The 15708-nt window shown below is 38.7% G+C and overlaps 1 protein-coding gene across 1 annotated transcript; it reads left to right on the top strand.

The window, feature by feature from the left end:
- The first annotated feature begins 677 nt into the window (after positions 1-677).
- On the top strand, positions 678-7128 carry LOC146505315 (peroxisomal N(1)-acetyl-spermine/spermidine oxidase-like). Its single transcript, XM_085182281.1, has 10 exons — positions 678-893; positions 2997-3173; positions 3675-3805; positions 3905-4092; positions 4286-4464; positions 4850-5019; positions 5206-5291; positions 5407-5519; positions 5645-5799; positions 5882-7128. Exons 1-10 carry the CDS (start codon positions 740-742, stop codon positions 6032-6034), a joined length of 1506 nt encoding a protein of 501 aa, XP_085038407.1. The 5' UTR covers positions 678-739; the 3' UTR covers positions 6035-7128.
- Positions 7129-15708: the final 8580 nt, after the last annotated feature.

Genomic DNA, 15708 nt, shown 5'->3' with positions numbered 1-15708 from the left:
CAAATGATTAGTTCATTACCAGGCCTCTGGAGAACTTCAAGACATGTTGGATGTGTGTTGGATTAAGGACACATCAAAAAAACCCTGCAAGACACCAGCCCTTGAGGCCTAGAGTTCCCCCACCCCTGCCATACATCATAGCAAATCTTATTACCACCTTGTAAATCTTTCCTTTCACTCTTGCTGCTGTCTTCCAGCCACTCCACACTTCCTGCACTCTCTTTTCACGTCTCTTTCACGTCTCTTGTGCATCGTCTGATGCTGATGCTGGTTGACCCAAAGCATTTATTCACATGCACCTTTTGGCTTATTTCCAAAGCAAAAGAAAAGAAGTCAAAACCCAGCTGTTTATATGCAAGTGAGCGCCCATTGCCTTATCCCATCCTATCAAGTTTCAACCTGGGTATCTCAAAATTATGAATTACTAACTGAAACTTATGAGGGGAAAAAAGAGAGAGAAAATAACTTGACATTTTAAGTTATTAAGTTAAAATTTTGAAATAACCTGAATTTTGGCTTATTGATAATATATTATAATATAAACATATTTTCAATGTATTTTATTTATAATGGCGAGAATAACTTTCCATGTAGTCAAGCTTTCTAGGGAAAATCGGAAAATGGACTTTATTCTGAAAATTCTGACCGGAAGAATTTTTGTTCGCAGCGGGTTTTTTTTTTTTTTTTTTTTAGCTCCTCAGAGGAAGGACACAGCTGCGGTTCACCGTTGTTGCTAGACATGGGTGGACACAGGGACGCGAAAGTTGTGATCATAGGATGTGGGATAGCTGGTATAGCAGCAGCACAGAAACTGGTGAAAGCTGGTTTTCATCAAGTGCGGATACTGGAGGCGACAGGAAGAAGCGGAGGACGAATAAAAACTGGAAGGATCGGTGAGTAACGTGCACTTAGGGCTTTTTCAGTCAATCTGCAGTTTTTTTAAATTCTGGTTCCCGCAAATTACAAACACACATTTCATTTTCTTGTCATGATGGCAAGCAGCAGTGTAAAGTTTTTTTATTTCCTCGCACTACACGTTCATGTTGGATGTACTGGATGACCTAAAGTAAAATCGCAGCATACATATGCATGCCAGGGATATGATAGAAGGACTTTGGATACTACTTTATAACACCTTATAGCACAACTGTAAAATGAGCTGAAGTCTGGCAGAAACTTACACATTGTATAACCGTAATGTATAGCTCCTCCGAGCGTCATAAAGTGGTGTGTGGCAAAGGTTTTGCGGACCCATATGCAGGATTCGTAAGAGAGGAAAGCGAAGTAAAGAAAGAAGCCTTACTGCTGTAAACTGTTCAAAATACAAGATGCAAATAATGTGGAGCAGAAGGTGAAAACGCGAAACACACACTGAGCACACAACTATAAGGGGGGTGGCGACAAAAACCAATGGAAAACATTGCCAAAGTATTCCACTCACGATATGATATTATTGCGATTGGTAACATTTTGCAACATGCTGCTACCATTCTGCAACTGACTGGATCAAGTTGGTAATGACATTCAATATGTTTTTGATAATACAGTAACTAAGAGTGATAAATTACTGAGAGCCACATGTAACAGAAATTAATATTTAACTGTTACATTTGAGTTCAGTAACCTTTCTGTTCTATAGGAATATAACTAGATTACAACCAACTGGCAGCCAGTTGAGTCCCCTCGATTTGTGCTAACTGACAAAGCCTCGTTCAAACCGATTGAAACATGGCAGGAGTTTGTCTACATTTATAAATTAGACAGCTATTATATGAAACCTTCAACAATCTCTCCTAGAGTGATTGGACTCAATCCAAGTCAGACTATAACTGTTTGCAGAAAGGTTGCCTTCTATAAAGTGAGATTATTCATAGCATCCCCAGAGTATTTTAGTTTATCAATACTATGCCGTATCAATTTTCCCTCTATCTTTGTCAGGTATTTACCAAAAAGTGATTGCAGGAATTTTAACTTCTTTAGAAATGACTTGTTGGTAATAAATGCGCAAATAAATGATATCAAGTCATTTTGAGCCAGAAAGAATATTCCTAGGTAGAAGCTGCAATGATTTTTTGGCAAACTGTTATATTTGCTATATTTCTCTGAGTAATAACTCTCATTTACCATAAAAATTAGTTTTTCAGGAACAAGAGCTAAGAGGGAAGCAGAAATTGTAAAATTAACATCACTGTTATATAATACCTGTCAAATTTATAAAAGCAGACGAACTGCTGCCATGTTTCCATCACTTTGAATACATATTTTCAGGGCCCGAAAAGAACTAGATATTTTATATATGTAGGTACAATAGGTAGAGGTAGGTAGGTAAAGTAAAGTAAAATAGGTAAAGGTAGAATCATGAAGATACTTGAAAAACAGGCCATTTCTTTGATCTATCTATCTGTCTGTCTATCTATCTATCTATCTAAAGGGAAAAAACACAGAAACATTGGAAACCGCTCTTTGGCTGACGATCACTTTTTGGCACAATACCAGCAAATAATAGAGCACCAAACACAGACAGAGATTTAACAAAAGGAGGCAGGACTTCAGGGACAAAATTAAGAAACTATAACTTCAGCGCAAAAACCTAAAACATAATTAAAAGAACAAAACACTTAACTAAGAACACTGGGTCAGAGACTCGGGATCATGACACCAAGGTCTGTAAATGATACTACTGTGTTAACTAATCTCACTATTGTTGTCTCTTAGGACAAAATTCATTCAACAATATACAACATGGTGTAGAAGAAACTAGACACATTTAAAAAATAGAAATACAATTAAAACCTGTTCCTATGTAACAGTATATTTGATCATGTGGTTAATAAAACAGTAGGCTGATTGGTTGTCCAGCCAACCCTTGCCTATACCCTATACCCTTGCCAGGCAGCTCTAATACAACAACAGCATGGCAAGAGTATACAGTATATAATCCGATTATTAAAAGTTGTTTCCTTCTCTGCTTCTGGACTAAATCTTTTTACCTGTAGGTGATAAAATTGTCGAGATAGGAGCAAACTGGATCCATGGGCCGTGTGAGGAGAACCCGGTGTTTTGTCTGGCCCGTCAGTATGGGCTTTTGGATCCAGAGGCCCTCAAGCCGGAGAACCAGGCCTTGGATGTCGGAGGCCATCTTCCTTGGGTTCCTAGATTCTTCAGCAGTTCAGGTTCAAGGATGTTTTTATAAAGTGTATTTGTTTGTTTGATTTTTTTTTTTTTTAGATTAGTAATGTTTTGATTAGTCTTACACCTAACCTAATTACTGGGGCTGGGAAGTTCCATCAACCAAATGCAAAGTATTTATGCAAATAGACAAGGAAAAGGCAGAGGCTGTAAATCATCATTGTTTGCATGCTGGTGCTGTGTGAACGATGTGGCCAACAACCACTGAGCTCTGCCATCAAGAGGTGATATAGTTAAAGAGTCAAAAAGTCCATGAGGAGTAAAGAATTCCCTTCATTTTTATGGGGATGACTTCATGGAGCAAATGGATTTTAAATTGATTTAAAAGGTTCAGAGCATACTAAATCTGTCTTGGTCATCTTTATTGAATGGGAAGATAAAGTGTGAAACCAGCCTTCAAGAAGAGCTCTGAACTGGAGGAGAGGTTAAAAAAATGTAGAGAAGTCTAGATTTTCCTGACCAGTGTTCTTGTGTAACATCTGCAGGTCGGGAGCTGAACGCTGAGGACATCTTACCTGCTCAGAAATTGTTTTTGGAGCTGATAAATGAAAGTTCCGATTTTCAGAGTCAAAGAGGAGAACCCTGGCCCAGTGTGGGAGATTTCTTACGGGCACAGGTAAATTTCTGGTTTCAGGTAAATCATTTGTCACCATTAGTGGCATCTAGATTCTCACATGAATTGTGGGTGTTTTTCTTTGCTTGTTATCTGGTGTAGGTGCAACAGCACGCAGCAGAGAAATGGAAAGATGTTGATGAAGCCACCAGATCTCTGCGACTCTGTGTGATCAGTAACATGTTGAAGGTCGAGTGCTGTGTCAATGGGACTCACAGCATGGATGAGGTCAGTATGGGGGCCTTTGGCCTATACAAGACTCTACCTGGACTGGACTGTACATTCCCAGGGTTCGTACTCCTGACTCTGCATTTACACTGTGCAAAAACAAGCATTTATTTTGTTTGGGCAAACAAGGAAATACTCAGTCTTAATTATTGTCTTAGTAGATTAGTCAGCCTGTTAATTAATACAATTTTTAATTTAATTCAGTAAATTGTTGCAGCACATATGACTTAAAAGTTATGTCCTTTGTTTGTACAGTGGCTATGAAGGTCTAACCCAGAACTTGATAGCAGAGCTCCCCGCTGGTTTAGTGACCTACAATAAGCCTGTGCGCTGTGTCAACTGGAACAGCGCAAAGAGCGCAGAGCCCGTGATGATTGAGTGTGATGATGGCCAAAAGCTCGTTGCTGATCACGTTATAGTCACCGTGCCACTCGGTAAGTTTCACATGCATAAAATGCTGATTTATACCTCAGTGTATGAAGGTTTTATTAGTTAATAAATGCTCCCTTATTCACATAGGGTCACTGTGGTGGGGCGTGGCCTGCGGTGCCGTGCAGAGGAGGCGGACGCACCTGCACGGCATCCGCAATCATGCCCCACCGATATAAATATTGTACTGGGTCCTGTGGTGGTGGTTGTTGTGATAATGTTGAGCGGGCAGCGGGAGAGCTGCAGCTCTGTGATTGTGGACAGCAACCGTCAAAGCATTAATAAAAAGTATCAAAATGCCACTGGGTCTGCCGTGGTCGTTTACAGTCACAAAAACAAGTACTTCCACATTGAGGCTCAGTGAATTTAAAGTTGTTGTCTTTTTGTCAGGATACTTGAAGAAGCACCACTCGACCTTGTTCCATCCTCCTCTCCCTCTGCACAAGCTGCTCTCCGTCCAGAGGCTGGGTTTTGGGACAAACAATAAAATATTTGTGGAGTTTGATTCACCGTGGTGGGATGCTGACTGTGAGGTCATCTTCTTCGTGTGGGATGATGAGGTGAGATTTCATAAAGGCATACTCAGCCACCTAAATAAAGATACTGTGCATGCTGTGTTTGAGCTTATGATTTAAACAGGAGTACATCAGCTCGTATCTCTGTTTCAAAATGTTTGTAGGTTTATGCTGGTTGTTAGATTCTTTGCTAATGCTTGAATGTCTGTTTAATCCCTTTTCATACTTCAGGATGCTGTGGTGGACCAGGTGCCAGATGTGCAAACATCCTGGATAAAGAAGTTGTTTGGCTTCACTGTACTCAAACCCACTGAAAGGTCAACTGCTCACAAAATGCTAATGCTTGCCCAGCATTTTAGATTTGCACTGAGTGGTAAAAACATGCCAATTCGTACATTAACAGTGCAGTTCTGTGTGTGGTTTAATCTTCAGGTACGGCCACCTTCTCTGTGGCTGGATTTCTGGACATGAGTCAGAGTACATGGAAACACTGTCTGAACAGCAGGTCACAGATACCATCACACAGCTTATTCGCAGGTTTACAGGTGAGTCCAGACAGATCATAAGTAGTGGGAAATGCCAGATATTCCAGTGTCATTAGTTACATAAGGACTTACAAAAGTCATTTTAGAAAGATATGTTTTGTTTTGGTTTTTTTTTGCATGTTTAGGGAACCCCATCGTCACTCCAAGGAGAATCCTGCGCTCCCAGTGGTTTCACGATCCGTGGACGTGTGGATCCTACAGTAATCTTGGAAAAGGCTGTTCAGAGCAGGACCTGGACAACTTGATGGAGCCCCTTCCACCAAAAGGATTAAAATCACAAGTAGCTACATATTATGTTCACACTCAAACCACCAGAAACATCATCAAAGGTCTAACACTTCTTTCTAATTTGCCTCTTTCAGCCCCTGCAGGTGTTGTTCGCTGGAGAGGCAACTCATCACTGCTACTTCTCAACCGTCCATGGAGCTGTTCTCACCGGGTGGAGAGAAGCTGATAGACTTATCTCGCACTACTCACTCATTACTCCTTCTGAGTTTCCAAAGTCAAAGTTTTAAAAAATTGCTCTTTGCCACTAAAAAGCTCAAATTTACTATAATATAAAAATGTACTTCACTTTTGATGTGTTACATTATTTTCAAACAATGAAAATCAGAGTGAATATGAAGGCTTGCTGCTGACTTGAGGATGTTTAATGGGCCTCACTGGTACTTTCAACCAGTACAGGCAACCCACACAATGTGTAGAATAATGATGTGTTGACATGAATAATGGTTGTTAATACTGACTACTGACTAGGACTGACGATAACTGACTAAACTTTCCTTTTGCAAACTCAAATTGTTGCGTTTGGACTGATTTTAATTAACTATGAATAAACTGTATTTTGTAGTGGATCGGCTTTTTGTGAATGTAATTTTTAGGAACTAAGCACATCTTCTGACATGATGCATTTTAAGGCAAATATTACGAGGTCCTTCACCTCAAAAATGCTAGAACAGCTTTAAAATATAACTTTTTAGCTGTTTTTTAAGCAAGCTCACAGAGTACACAGATCACAGGCACAGAGGAGAGTTTGGGGCCTCAGGGATCTGCTGAGGATGTATGGATTTAAAGGTTCACTTGTCCATGTAGAGCTCTAGAGCAGCAGTAATGCATCTTCACCTGCTGTTAACTTGTAAAGTATAATATACTTTAACTTTTTATTTAAGATTTTCTGCCTTTAGAATCATCAAAGTCCTTCAAAGTTTGTTGACTGTAATATAGGGGTTCAACGGGGTGAAAATGTATCACCTCTTTGCAATCTTTTTAAATGATTTTGAGTATACAATGAATAGGTGTTATAATGACTGAGAAATGAGTGATGATGATGCTGAGATCTGTGTAAGACTTATTGTTCTTATGTATGCAGATGACACTGTAGTATTGTCAGACTCAGAGACAAAGCTATAGAAGCCTGTATACCTGTTCTGACCCGTCTCCCCGATGTGATGTTTGTGTAATTTCGCTGCAGGCAACTGCAAGTGGCAAATAAAGGCTTCATCATAAGAAGAAGAAGACTTTAAATGCAGTAGAAAGATATTGTGTTGACTGGAAACTAAGTGTAAATTCTAATAAAAGTAAAGTTTTTGCAAGAGGTAAAGTAAGAAAATTCCATGACTTCAAATTTGGAATTTCTGTATTACAAGCAGTGGATCATTATGCTTATCTTGGTGTGACATTTAATTACAATAATCACTTGAAAAGGCTATTAAGTCAACTGGGGCAGATATAGTTTGTTAACTAAAGCTAAAGATCTGGGATTATCTGTTGAAACTCAGTTACAATTATTTAACCAGTTGCTCTTACCAGAGGCGTGGGACCATGAAGACCATGAAGACCATGTCATTAATTGAATCTTAAAGCAAGCATTTCAATATACAGGATTTTATTATTTATGAGAACATACCCCCTATGGTGGCCCCTAGAGACAAAGCACATACAAACTGCAAAACACTTGCAAACTGCAAAACACTTGCAAACTCCAAAACACTTGCAAACTCCAAAACACATGCAAACTCCAAAACACTTGCAAACTCCACCGCACATGCAAATTCCAAAACACAACGGAAGTGCTCCAGGACGCTAGGGGCAGTGTTGAGCTTTTGTTACCTAGTAACTACACAAGCCAGGATGTACCAATAACCGGATTTGGGGTCTGCAGCCTTTTTTTTTTTTTTTTTTTTTTTTTTTTGTAAACTTTATTTATCACATTTTAGACATACAGTCGAGTAAAACAGGGATCACATAAAAGATGACATTGTGGTAGTACAATGAGGAACAGAGAGAGTGACAAGGACAGTGAGACAAAAGTGAGTACAAAAAATAAAATAAATTAAGGGGAACATAAATAAACAAAAGTTTGCAAGAGCCAAAATCAAGTTAGCAGTTTCAATCGGTTATAGATGTTAACAGTCTTGAGAGCCTTAGTGTTTTTTGATGAGGAGATTGTCCTTATATATTGTGCAAGTTCCATTTTTAATACAAGAAGTTCAGGCTTTCTGCCGAGGACTTTGCTTTTGTGTATATGAAATTTTGCCAAAAATAAAACCAAATTTATAAAGAAGAAAGCATCATTGTCCTTGTCTTTAAAATTATAATAGCCAAAGATAACATCCTTATAGTATAGTTGAAGATTAGGGAGAACAGAGTCAGTAATAAACTTGTGGAAATCCTTCCAGAATTTACATGTAAATTTACATGACCAAAACAGATGAGAAACTGTTTCAGGTTGCTCTTGACAGAAGGTACAATTTACATTTATTTCAGCCATAAATTTGGACAAATATTGTTTGGTAGGGTAAAACTTATGAATCAACTTAAAGGAAATCTCTTTAATTTTGTTTGTTAAGAAAAACCTTTGTGGTAAAGTCCAAACTTTTTTCCATTCAATATCTGTTACAAAATTGGCCCAATAAAATATGGCTGATGGAACAGAGACCATTGCATCCTGAAAGAGAGATCTTATTTTGGTATTTAAAGATTTATGAGAAGAAAAGCAAACATTGCCAAGAGAAGAATGTAACACATCCGGGGGAGTGACCTGTAGTGGAGCACTGTGGAAGCATCTGTGTAACATGGACAGACCAGATGGGATGGCATCGAACACTATTGAGAATTCTTTAGGCGTTATCGGTACATTGTATCTCCTGAGGAACTCAGAGTAATTATATAAGAGTCCATCTTCTCTATATAACTGACTAACCAAGATTATTCCATTATTAAACCAGTTATTTAAAAAAAGAGTTTTATTTTTATAAATAATATTGCAGTTATTCCAAATAAAACAGTTTTGTGGAGAGAAATTGTGTTTGTAAATCAGCGCCCATGCCAAAAGAATTTGTTGATGAAAGTGAAAAAGTTTCAGTGGTATTTTTGGAATACTATAATTGCAGAGCAGTAGGAAGTTAAGGCCGCCTAAATTAGAGAACACATGATGTGAGATAAAGTTCCAGATAGAAGTGGGATTTCTTAAATACTTTTTAATCCAGTTTATTTTAAAGGTGTTGTTAAGAGCACCGAAATCAATAAAATTTATACCTCCTTTATCATATGAATTTAAAGCTACTGATTTACGCAAGTAGTGAGTTTTATTTTTCCATAAAAAATTGTATAATAATTTGTTAATTGACTTACAGGTTGTATTATCAACATGTAGTGACTGGGCAGCATAGGTTAGACGGGAGATACCTTCAGCCTTCGATAGCAGAACTCTACCCTTCAACGACAGGTCTCGCTGTAGCCAATGATTAAAGATTTTTTGGGATTTATCTATAATAGGAATGAAGTTTGTGGAGCATCTGGATTGCTCATTTTTTATTATTTGAATTCCAAGGTATCTTACAGAGTTTCTTACAGGTATTCCATGAATTGAAGTTGCTAAACAACTTTTAACTGGTAAAAGTTCACATTTATGCAGGTTGAGTGAAAGTCCGGAGGCTTTAGTGAATGGCTGTATATTGTTAATGGCCACTGAAACTTGCGAGGCGTCTCTGAGGAAGAGAGCTGTATCGTCTGCCAGCTGACTTATGAGTATTTCTCTGTTAGCAATGACCAGGCCTTTTAAAGAACTGAGTTTAATGTGTGAATTAAGGAGTTGCACAGAAAGAAGGAATAAATATACGGATAGGGGGCAACCCTGCCTCACTCCACGCTTTAGAGAGAATCTTGGGGAAATACCAGTGGCAAGCTTTATGGAGCTGTTACTATTGGAATACAGTGTCCGAACGGCATTACAGAAGGACTGACCAAACCCAAATTTATTTAAAGCAGTAAAAATAAACTCATGCTCTAAGGAGTCGAACGCCTTGTAGAAATCTAAAAAAAGAATAAGACTATCATCCTGTACAAGTTCTGGGTAATCTATTATGTCTAAAATTAATCTTATGTTGTTTGAGATATGACGATTCTGCATGAAACCAGACTGACTCTCATCAATAACTTTATCTAATACAGGTTTCATTCTATTAGCCAGAATTTGTGCCAATATCTTATAATCATTATTCAGTAAAGAGATTGGTCGCCAATTGTCTAAGAGCAAAGGATCCTTTCCTGGTTTTGGAATGAGGGTGATCAAACCTTGACATAAAGTGGGAGGGAGTGCACCTCTATCCATACTTTCCTTAAAAACTTCTAAAAGAAACGGGGCTAAACTGTCAGCGAACTGTTTATAAAACTCGGCAGTAAGGCCGTCAGTTCCAGGTGATTTGTTAATCTTTAGATGTTTTATAGCATCTGCAATCTCAATCAAAGAAATTGATCTGTCGCAAAGCTGACTATCCTCCTCATTCAGCTGAGTAATTTTGTCTAAAGAATTAAAAAAAGTCAGACAAGCTTCAGGGCAATAACTAGAAGAATAAAGTTTGCAATAAAAGTTTGAACAATATTTTGCTATGGTATCCTTATCATTAGAAATTGTCCCATTAATATTTAGTTGTAGGATGGAGTTGGTGTTAGATTGATGCTTTTCAAGTCTGAAAAAATAGGCTGAATTCTGCTCTCCTTCTTCGAGCCATTTCCTGCGAGACCGAATAAATGCTCCGTCAGCTTTGCGTTTGTAAATCTCATCTAACCTATGCTGCAGGTCAACCAGTTTTATCTTATCAGATTCACTGAGGGTGTCTATTGGTTTGGAAGTAAGGCATGTGATCTTTTGTATCACTTGCGTCTCATCAGATCTTCTTTTTTTTGCTAAATCACTGCTATATTTTCTAAAGAATTTTCCAATTTCATATTTCAAAAGTTCCCAGTTACTACAAAATGTATTATTTGTGAGAGCTTTACTCCAATAAAGTTTAATGAATCTCTGAACTTCACAAATTACTTCTTTATGCTCAAGAATGGTACTATTTAACTTCCAGTAAGAGGTTTTAGTGATTAGGGAGGATGACAACGGGATTGATAAGCTAACCATTTTGTGGTCTGAGAGTGGTGTAGGATAAATATCCGTTTTAACTTTTTCTAAATCTTTTGAGATAAGCCAAAAATCGATACGTGAGTGTCTGGTTTGAGTCTTATTACACCATGTATAAGCTATCTGAGATGAATGAGAATCCCTCCAAGAATCGACTAAGTTGAATCTTTGTGCAAACAGTCTTATGAATGAGTTAGAGTCTGAACTTCTAGAAGGCCATCTGTCCAAATAGCTGTTAAACACTGTATTAAAGTCTCCACCAAAAATAATAAAAGAATTGGGATATTTAGATAGCCAGCGCAGTAGGCGCTCCTCCAACCTATCAAAATATAGTTTATTCTCCCTCTGACAGTTAAAACCATACACACTGACTAAAATATAGATAGAGTGTGCAGCCTCAACTATTAGAAAAATGTAATGACCATCTTTATCTATGTCAGAATTCAAGATTTTACCATTAAATCTTCCTTTAAGTATGCAGACACCAGCAGCATGCTCTGTACCATGGGACATCCACAGATCATCTCCCCATTGCGATCTCCAAAAATTTTTTTCTTGTTCTGTTGAGTGAGACTCTTGTATAAAACAGAAATCTGAATTGAATTGCTTGCAAAACAAAAAAATAGCCTTACGTTTAACATTGTTTCTTAAACCTCTTGCATTTAAAGAAATAACAGACAGAGACATAATGATAGTAACAAAAATTAAAGGTGACAAATAAGAAAAAGCTTAGACCAAGTAAATGAAGAACAGTTGAATTGGGAACCTGGTCACTTAAGAGAGTCCTATATAAGATGAGAACTGCAACCCCTGAGTAAGGAAATTGTGAACTTGAATAATAATAGGAATACAATAGCCTAAATTGCAGCCAAACTGAAGACCAATAAACTTATAACAAATAAACTGCATCAGTTTAACTCTGATCGTTTTATGAGTCCAACAACAAAAACAAACAAACAAAAAAAAGAACGGCAGTGAAACCAAGTTAATCTTAAGATACTTCAGTTTTCACCTCAAAATACCTTGGATCAAATTATAGGGGTGGAAAAATCTCTTTTCCCTCCACGAACGCACGACCTCCTACGAAGAACGCCAGCTTGTTTTCTTTGCGCGCAGCTTCCACAGACGGCCAGAGTCTGTTTCTTCGGGCGCGGTCGTCAGGGGACAGATCCTCAGCCAGCTTTAGGTTGTTACCTTTCAGGTAGGTGGACTTCTTAGCAGCGCGCCAGACAGCATCGCGGTAGATCCTGGATGTAAACTGAATGATGATTCCCCTGGGTTGGTTGTTGTTGGACTTCTTGGGACCGATGCGGTGGACGGTGTCAACGACGTCGGGGAATTTATCTTGCATCTCCGGTAGGACTGATCTACAGACTTTGATTACCTCCTGCCGCATGTCCTGCTTGTCCCTCTCGGTCAGACCGTAGAGCTTCAGATTCCAACGGCGTGAATAGCTCTCCAGGTGAGAGATGCGCTTTTCCTGTGCTTCAGCGATTGCTTTATATTTTTCGAGCTGTGCCTCAACACTGACAACTCTGCTCTTCATATCATTTAACTCAGCACAAACAGCATCAAATGACTCCTTAACAGCTGTGATATGTTCAGTGTTCTCTTGGACAGCTTTTTTCATCTCGGAGATGGCTATGGAGTTGTTGCTCACCATTTTTTCAAGAGTGTCCGACCTCGAGTTAATCAACATGGTAAGTGATGAGAGCTGGGAGAGAACCGTAGATGTCTCCATATCCGCAACTTTTCTTAGCTTACCAGCGGGAGAGGCACATGGAGTGATAGGGAGAGGGGGAAACTCTTCTTCCATCCGTGAATACTGAAGCGGTTCGGAAACTGCCTCCAAATAGTCGTGCATGGAGTCGATGAGAGTATTTTTAGTGTCGGCGGGCATCTCAGTAGCGAGAGAAGACTGAGCAGCTTGGCTAACATTAGCAAGCTTGCTAACGGAGCCGCTGTTAGCATGCAACTTCTTAGATTCGGACTTTCTCTTCTCGGGTTTGCTCATTTTGGTTCACAAATAGATACCAAAATGAGAAGTAAAAGATGACTATTGCGTAGGCGTAAATAAAGTCTCTGTTCACTGTGTGTAATATATATTTAAAAAAGGCAAGGTTCGCAGAGCTCAGCGATACGTGACTGCTCAGAGCGCCATCTTGGGCCCCCTTTGGGTCTGCAGCCTTAAAGGCCGCGTTTTAAGGCCGATTACGTCACAGCGACACGACGAAGCCTGTCCCAATGCAAAGGCTGCTCGAAATGCGGCCCTCAAATGCGTCCTTAATTTCCCTGAATTTTAAGGATGGGTCGCTGTAGCCTTCATGGCCCAACATATCCCAGATTTCATAGCGCGGCTGTGGTGTGGATAATTTTGCCGAAAAAAACGGCGGAAGCGGAGCCGCCGAAGAGTAAACTTTCAGAAGTAAGTACTGTATTATGTCACTTATTTATGCGCAAATGTTTTTTATAATGAAGAACATTAAAACATTACTGTTGGCCACATGTCGGGAAAGTTATGTGACATTAGTGATGTTTGTACTAACTTGGTTTTAAAGCCTTTACTCCAAAATATACGCCGTTCAATAGTTGACTTTAATCTTACAGAGAATGTGATGATTTTATGGATAATTAAAGTCAGCCATATATCCACAAACACAACTGGCTGAAAGTCAGTGATGCTGCTCGGTTTGCAGTCCTGAATATCACGGCACAAGCAGGATTCACTGCACTGTTAATGTTAGCTATGTTATATTGCTGCCTCTGTTCGGTGGTGTCGAGCCAAATAGAGTTTAACGTGTGTTTGAACGAGCTGACGGTTCACTCGTTAAGCTGAAAGAAAGATGCTTTAATCACAGGAGTCACACATGTGTCTACTGTACCATCTGGGAACTCTTCTTGTTTCGTAATAACACAGTCCTCCTTCTTTTGTGCTGTTTTGTAGCAGTGTATACACCTGAGACTGTCACCTGTCTGTCTGTCCTGCACTCTCTCTCTTTTTCTTTCTCTCTGATTGTGTAATAAAAATATGAACATGTGTTTATAAGTTACACTTGTGTTTGAATCCTGCAGCTTATCACGCATTTGATTTCCATGTGTGACAACTGCAAGTGTCCAGAGTGAGGACAGACTGAGGGACTCACTGCTGCACATTATCTGTGAGGCTTTGCACCCCTGATGATCCACCAGGACTCAGCAGTGTGTGAGGAAGAGGAGGAGGAAGAGCCAGCAGCAGCTGACAGATGGAGAGAATAGACAGACTGTTCCCTGTTTGTGAAGGACTGCTAGGAAAGTTTAAATAACTAATTGTCTGTCCTGAATCAGTCTTATTAGGTAATGTTCAAATAATTTTATCATTCCAGTGTTTGCAGTGTGGGAGAAAGTACTCAGGGCCTTCAAGTTACACACTATGAAAGGAAGAAACAAGTTTAATATTCAGAAACCTAAAGTATGTATCAGCAGCTGAATGGACCTAAAAATAAATGTTTGTTTCAGTTCTATGAAGCTTTGAGTATTTTGGATTAGTAGCAGTGCTGTGTTTGTTGCATCATATTGCTGTAATTGTTTATATGCTTTATATATTCTGAGGTAAGTTGATCTATAGCGTTACATCATATTCTATAATGATGCTATGTGTTTGTATACTTTCTGCCCAGTTTGACCCATTTAGCAGAAGTCAGCCTGTTTAAGGCTCTGATATCTATTCTGTATGACTTAAAGCAGTTATGACATGGTCTGATTTTCTCACCCAATAAAGGAATATTCAATATATCAGTCTACTCTTCATTTTTATCAGAAACAATTATCACAGCTCATATAATTTCTTTTTACACACGTATGTAAGCAATGAGCCAAATTTAGTAATGCCAACATACTGAAGGAACAACATTTCTCTCTTATATATGATACACCTATATATGCACTGTCAAAGATACTTGTCTTTGAGTGAAGATTTAAGGTGATAAGACCTATAAATAACTGCAACTTGAATCTGTACTGAGGCTCAGTATTTGACACAGAGTTCATGTTCACTGCTGTAATAGCTAATAATGATTAATATAATAACTATAATATTGGCCATATTATATTTACATTACCAAAGTGATATGACTTTAGTCTCATGAACAACATTAGCTAATTGTTATTTACTAACTAATCTTAAATGACTGTTCAGTACAGAAATGAAGCCCAAAAATCATGTTTTACTGTCCTGTGGTCTCAACCTCAGATACTTATCAAATCACACAAAGCTCTTGTAGAAACAAACAAACAAATGAACAAAATATGTTTTCCTTCATTTCTGTCAAACAAAGTTGTATGACACGTTTCCAGTGGTTAGTATCATGGTTGCTAGGCAACCTGGGAAGCGCGACAGAGACTAGACCGTCCCATACAGACAAACTTGCCGTTTATTTTGCAAATCGAGCTCAACACTGCCCCTAGCGTCCTGGAGCACTTCCGTTGTGTTTTGGAATTTGCATGTGCTTTGGGGTTTTCATGTGTTTTGGAGTTTGCATGTGTTTTGGAGTTTGCAAGTGTTTTGGAGTTTGCAAGTGTTTTGGAGTTTGCAAGTGTTTTGGAGTTTGCATGTGTTTTGGAGTTTGCATGTGTTTTGTCTCTAGGGGCCACCGTACATACCAGAGTGGTGAATGATAGCTATAAGAGCACTTACTGAGACGAGTATATCTGATATTCTGAGACAAAATTGGAATTCCAATTTTTTCCAATAGATAACAGAATATTTAAACAAGAGATCAAACTGCTATAAAATTTGTGTAG

The sequence above is a fragment of the Neolamprologus multifasciatus genome, chromosome 13 (genome assembly GCF_963576455.1).
Source record: "Neolamprologus multifasciatus chromosome 13, fNeoMul1.2, whole genome shotgun sequence".
Taxonomy (NCBI): domain Eukaryota; kingdom Metazoa; phylum Chordata; class Actinopteri; order Cichliformes; family Cichlidae; genus Neolamprologus; species Neolamprologus multifasciatus.
The sequence above is the reverse complement of the archived record's forward strand: the minus strand, read 5'-3'. Positions and strand labels throughout refer to the sequence as shown.

Coding starts and splice junctions, on each gene's coding strand:
- LOC146505315 (XM_085182281.1), top strand. CDS start 740: ATGGGTGGACACAGGGACGCGAAAGTTGTGATCATAGGATGTGGGATA. Junction 5,020..5,205: donor TCTTCGTGTGGGATGATGAG/GTGAGATTTCAT, acceptor TTCATACTTCAG/GATGCTGTGGTGGACCAGGT. Junction 5,520..5,644: donor GCTTATTCGCAGGTTTACAG/GTGAGTCCAGAC, acceptor TTGCATGTTTAG/GGAACCCCATCGTCACTCCA.